Source organism: Diabrotica virgifera, chromosome 9 (assembly GCF_917563875.1).
Source record: "Diabrotica virgifera virgifera chromosome 9, PGI_DIABVI_V3a".
In the NCBI taxonomy this organism is placed as follows: Eukaryota; Metazoa; Arthropoda; class Insecta; order Coleoptera; family Chrysomelidae; genus Diabrotica; species Diabrotica virgifera.
Genome location: NC_065451.1, coordinates 201,425,708 through 201,431,707, shown reverse-complemented (window position 1 = coordinate 201,431,707; position 6,000 = coordinate 201,425,708). Strand labels below are relative to the sequence as shown.

Genomic DNA, 6,000 nt, shown 5'->3' with positions numbered 1-6,000 from the left:
CTTATTAGAAATTTAAATCTTCCAGATACACCTGGACTTGTGTTGTAATTTTTGTGCATCTGGCATCACGTAAAACCCTATGTGTAACATGTTTTTAGTACAGCAGCCAATTTTCACCCAATTGTTTCACATCGACAACATAATTCATCCTAGTGCACTATTACCACTAAAAAAACCATCAAATCATATAAGAGACATTCATATCAGTTTTATTACAGATAATTCTAATAAGTATCTTATAAAATAAAGTCTATCTATCTTATATTTTTAACATTCATAATCTCTTCTACACGTCAAATTAGATAACACATTCAATTCACAATAGAGTTTCCATCTCATCGTCTTCTTCATAGGGAATTTTCCCTTTTTCTTTCATATAATCCTCATACGATTCGAAAGTACGTCTACGCCACCATGTCACCGTCAGTCCGGCGAAATAACACGGCACCTATAAAGGAAAACAAATGAAACTGCCAGAACGACACAAAAGTAACAAATAAGAACTCATTTCACCGATTCGGCACATTTCTTTGCCTTCTGGAAAACGTTCGCCATTTTTGTTGCTGAAATCGGTCATGTAAAATAAACACACACGTTCAAATAATAACTAGGAATGTTAATGTTACCATTTAACTTTTAATTGGTCTGGATAAAGGTATACAGTGATGAGAGCGCTAATAACCTGCAAAATAGCGCAAAAGATAGAAAACATATTAAGTTGTGAGGTAAAAAGGAATGAAACTAGTGAATGTGGGAGATTTAGCGATAAAAACCTATAAATTTGCATTCTATTTATTGCTTCCCACCTTTAGACGTATCGGATGAGTTTGGCCATGCCCCGCGCACTCTAATAAAAAACATGTAATCGCATTTATTTTCCTTCCATTTTGTCAGAGGCGCTGATGTCTGCGTTGTGATTGGTGGAACATGACTTTTGACAAATCCTGCGCTATCTGTGAATCTGTGTTCAGTGTTCGTGTTCGTTCGTTCGTTGTCGTTCAGTTATTTTATATGGTCGGTTTATGTGATGTGTTTGTGTCACCATAAAAAGCTGATATTCAGTCGTGTTTTTTGATATTTTTGTTATTTTGTAATCGAGTACCTTTTTAAAGGTAAGTTTTTCTGATTGTAAGGTAGAGATTTTCTGACTGTAGGTACTGTTTATCCAACAGTTTTAAAATACACATTTTATTTCGCGTTTTGTTGTTAGGTCTAATGGCTCCCATCAGGTGTTGTGTGCAGACGGTGGAAAAATTCAACGAGTAAACATATATTTAATCCAAATTAAATACTCATATTTCTACGTAAAATGTCACATTATTGTATAAATAAATAATTAAGAAACAAAAGTTGTTTGTGTTGTACCTTTATTGTCCACTTGAATAAAATATTAAATATTGGAAGTACCGTATGGAGGCTATGATGTACCTAGCATGGAGGCTAGATTACGCCACTCTTCCTATCCAATCAACAACAAGAACGTTTAAAATTTCACACCTATCATGTCGAAGCTACAGACCACTTATGTGGAGGCCAGATTTGTAGTATCCTTCCATTTAACCAGGTGCTGAGATGGCGCTGAAATACGTGACATATTTTTTAAAGAGTAAGATCGCATTCTACCAAATCACACAACACTTTTTTCTATGAGTTTGGCAACTGCCACTGTGACAGTGACAGTTTTAGCTGACATACTCCTCTGATAGGTCTAAAGGTGGGAAACAATAAATATGATGTAAGTTTATAGGTTTTTATCGCTAAATCTCCCACCTCCACTAGTTTTATTTCTTTTTATCTCACAACTTAATATGTCTTTCATCTTTTGCGTTATTTTTCCGGTTATTAGCGCCCTCATCACTGTAGATAGATAATCAAAACATCTCTATTTAACTTCATTCTGAGTTTTTCGCCAATATGGCACATGAAATTACGTAACTAATTCAGTCAGTACTGTTCTATTAGTAAAAAAACTCACAGTCTGTGGTAAGTTTAATTATTCCTTTTTAATTAATTTAAATATGATATCATAGAAAGATATCTCTTTCTTTACAGGGTTTCTTTCGTACCGATATCTGCATTCGCGTCCTGTTTGTCGATAATAAGATAAATACCTGAGAGTGCGAGAGTTAATTGAGAGACTTTTGAACTATTAAGTTATCTTGTATTTATTGCATTAGTATAAGGTATTTAATTCAAACTTATTCCTATAATTAAAAAATATTTTTTTGAGAACTTCATCTAATTTATATTTACGATTAACTATTTTTTATGGGAAATAAGCCACAATTTTACTAAAAAATGATTTTATTAACGTTTCGACGCCCAAATCTGGTGTCGTTGTCAAAATATATTTTTTTTCTCTGAATCTGGCCTTGGTTTAGAACTAGAACCTTTAGGGCCGGTTGTTCGAACGCTAATCAACAATGATCATTATCAAATAATTAATTACTGTCAATGTCAACTTTGTTTGGGTTGTCAAAACATAATTAATTACAATTCTGAGACTATAATCAATTAATATAACAATAATTATTAACATAATTAATAATAAATCTCATAATTGTAATTAATTTTGTTTTCAGCAACCCAAACAAAATTGACATTGACAGTTTTGGTGACAGTAATTAAATATTTAATAATGATCATTGTTGATTAGCGTTCGAACAACCGGCCCTTAGTCACGTAATTGTTTAACTTATCACTAACTCAGGTGTAATGTGTAGTGTGTGTGTTGAGTAAGTGTCTTGTTACTTTGCAAAGTCGACGTCATTGTCTTTGCAAAGAAACGCTATGTCAAAATATAAAAAATATTAATGAATTAAACAAAAATGTTGTTGCTTAGTAACAACATTTTTGTTTAATTCATTAATATTTTTATATTTTGACAACGACACCCGATTTGGGCGTCGACACGTTAATAAAATCATTTTTTTAGTAAAATTGTGGCTTATTTCCCATAAAAAAATAGTTAATTGCAGAAATGCCACAAGAAAATAGCTTCAGAACAACATTATATTACGAGATGTTAAGTTTCTTTGTATTTGATTGCAAGATATACAGGGTGTTTCATTATTAATTAGAAATAATTTAACTGTAGATTCTTGGGCTCGAAATATTAAGGTTTACCCTAATCACCTAGTCCGAAAACGCTTCTTAAGGGAGCTAGTGCTCTTAAGATGGCGTCTTGTTGATGGCGTTAGTTTTTCTTAATACCTCCAGAACGCTTCTATTTTGAAAAACAAAAACTGGTACGCCTATTTATCTTTCGGAGATAAATCGATTCCATAATTGTGAATTTCTAGTACCGGTCATAGGCGCCCGTTGTGGGTAGAGCAATGGTTATTTTATCGCATAACTTTTTTATGTTTAACTTGTAACTAAGTATTTTTGACACTGGATTAAAAATGTTTGAGGTATTTTAGTTATAAACGGTACAGTGGAACCTCGATTAGTCGGATTAATCGGGACCACGGCCGATGCGGGTTATCGAAAATCCGGGTTAGCCAGAGAATATGATAAAAATTAATGAAATACTGTATACTTACAGATAAACTCCATTATAATTGTGAAAACATGAAATACATATGGCCAATACATCTAAATTACGTTCAGTTGTATACAGTATTGTTCATTTCTTGGTAAAAACTCAGTCAAACTGAAAAACTGTTTGTTTTGTCTGATGAAAATCGGTCCGGGTTAGCCGGGCTTCCGGGTTATCGGAGTCCGACTTATCGGGGTTCCACTGTACTCTTGCTTTAAGTCGGTAGGGTACACCGTTTTCTAAAAAAATGGATTTGAAACTTTTTCGTTTCTTGAATTTGAAAAAGAATTTTAAAATTTTTTCAAAAAGAACCGTGTATTTTTCCCACTTAAAACAAGAGTAACTTTTAGTACTAGAATAACTCATAATTTAATAATTTAGTGTCAAAACACTTAAAAATTAAAGGCACAATAAATAATGCGATGACCTGCCCAAGACGGACGCATCTGATTAGTACTAGAAAATCGCAATTGATGAAATCGACTCGTCTCTGGAAGATAAATAAACGTATCACTTTTCGACTTTCTAAATAGTTTTTTTTTATTTTTTTTTTCAAATTCAAAGAACGAAAAATTTTCAAATCGATTTTTTTTGGAAAACTGTGTTTTTTAGTACTAGACGATACTTTTTAGTACTAGAATACCTCATAATTTAATAATCCAGTTTTAAAGCATTTTCGGAATAGGTGATTTGGGTTAAAACTTAATATTTTGGGCATAGGAATCTACAGTTAAAATATTTCCAATTATTAATGAAACACCCTGTATACTAATATAACTGAACTAAAAGTATATTAGGTTTTGTGTGTAATACGGCACCTATAAAGGAAAACAAATAAAAGTGCCAGAACGACAAAAAAAGTAACAAATAAGAACTCATTTCACCGATTCGGCACATTTCTTTGCCTTCTGGAAAATGCTCGCCATTTGTTAGATTGATCCTTTAACACTCTGGTTTATAAGACACGCTTCAATACCAGCTATAAAAATCCGATATTTTTTATTTACAAAATTATTTTAGCCGTCGATGTACTATCGAGCAATATGGACATATGTACTACTTAAAGATTAGTATACAGGGTATCCGCAAACTCACTTCATAAGAGACCACAAATTTTTGACGAAGTCTTGACTGAACTTATTCTTCTTCTTCTTCAGATGCAAATCCACTAATGGATGTTAGCGATCACATTTTCCATTAACTCTCTGTTTCTTGCAATGTGTATCAGAGATTGTATGTCGTTAATCCCTGTCCATTGCCTTATGTTTCGGAGCCAGGACATTTTATTGCGTCCTATTCCTCTCTTGCCTTCAATTTTACCCTCGATTATAAACAACAAAACTGCCAAACAAGAATGGATGACACAAGAAATTCTCGAAAAGATGGACGAAAGAAGAATACATAAAAACAAAGATAATATTAAATATCAAGAAATTAATAAACAAATAAAACAGATAATAAAACAAGCTAAGAAAACATGGATGTCCATTAAATGTCAAGAAATTGAGGAATGTGAGGCAAGGTATGACACTTTCAACACCCATAAGAAGGTTAAAAAAATGATTTCAGGAAATCGTAACAAACCAATCGGGATATTAACAAATGCAGATGGTACCACTATAACTGAAACGCAAGACAAATTACGTAGATGGAAAGAATACATTGAACACCTATTTTATGACCAAAAACTAGAAAAATTAGAAGTTGACGGAGAAACCACGGGACCAGAAATAATGAAAGAGGAAGTTATTTATGCATAACACACAAAAGGTAGAAAAGCTCCAGGACCCGATGAAATACCAATTGAACTATTGAAGATAACTGATGAAGATAATATTATGTCTTGGTAGACCTTTTTAACTCCATATACAAGACGGGACACATACCCAAAGAATGGCTTCTCTCAACTTTTGTAACGATTCCAAAAATCACAAATGCTAAAGATTGCAATGACTATCGGACAATTGCACTAATGAGCCACACATTGAAAACCTTCCTTAAAATCATATATAACAGAATCCACGTGAAATTAGAACAAGAATAAGTGATTCACAGAGGGGTTTTAGAAAGGGTCTAGGAACTAGAGAAGCATTATTCGGAGTCAATGTTCTGACACAACGATGTCTGGATATGAATCAGGACATATATGCTTGCTTCATAGATTTTAAAAAAGCTTTTGACAGAGTTCAATATGAAAAGCTTTTAAGTATTCTTAAGACCAAAATCAAAGATAGTAGAGATCTACAAATTATATCGAATCTGTATCAAAATCAGAAAGCAAGAGTAAGAGTCGAAGGAGAACTGACAGAGGAAGTAAGTATACTTAGAGGAGTTCGACAAGGGTGCGTACTTTCACCACTCTTATTCAACGTCTACAGTGAAGTGATATTTCAAGAAGCTTTATTGGATATTGTGGAAGGTATTTTGGTCAACGGAAATAGCATTAATAATATTAGATA

At 32.9% G+C, this 6,000-nt stretch overlaps 1 protein-coding gene across 1 annotated transcript in view; it reads right to left on the bottom strand.

The window, feature by feature from the left end:
- Positions 1-256: 256 nt before the first annotated feature.
- Positions 257-6,000, bottom strand: part of LOC114334086 (uncharacterized) — a 66,889-nt gene continuing 61,145 nt past the window's right edge. The window contains exon 5 of the mRNA XM_028284101.2: positions 257-448. Coding sequence (XP_028139902.2) covers positions 317-448 — 132 coding nt within the window. The 3' untranslated portion in view covers positions 257-316. The remainder of the gene's footprint in view (positions 449-6,000) is intronic.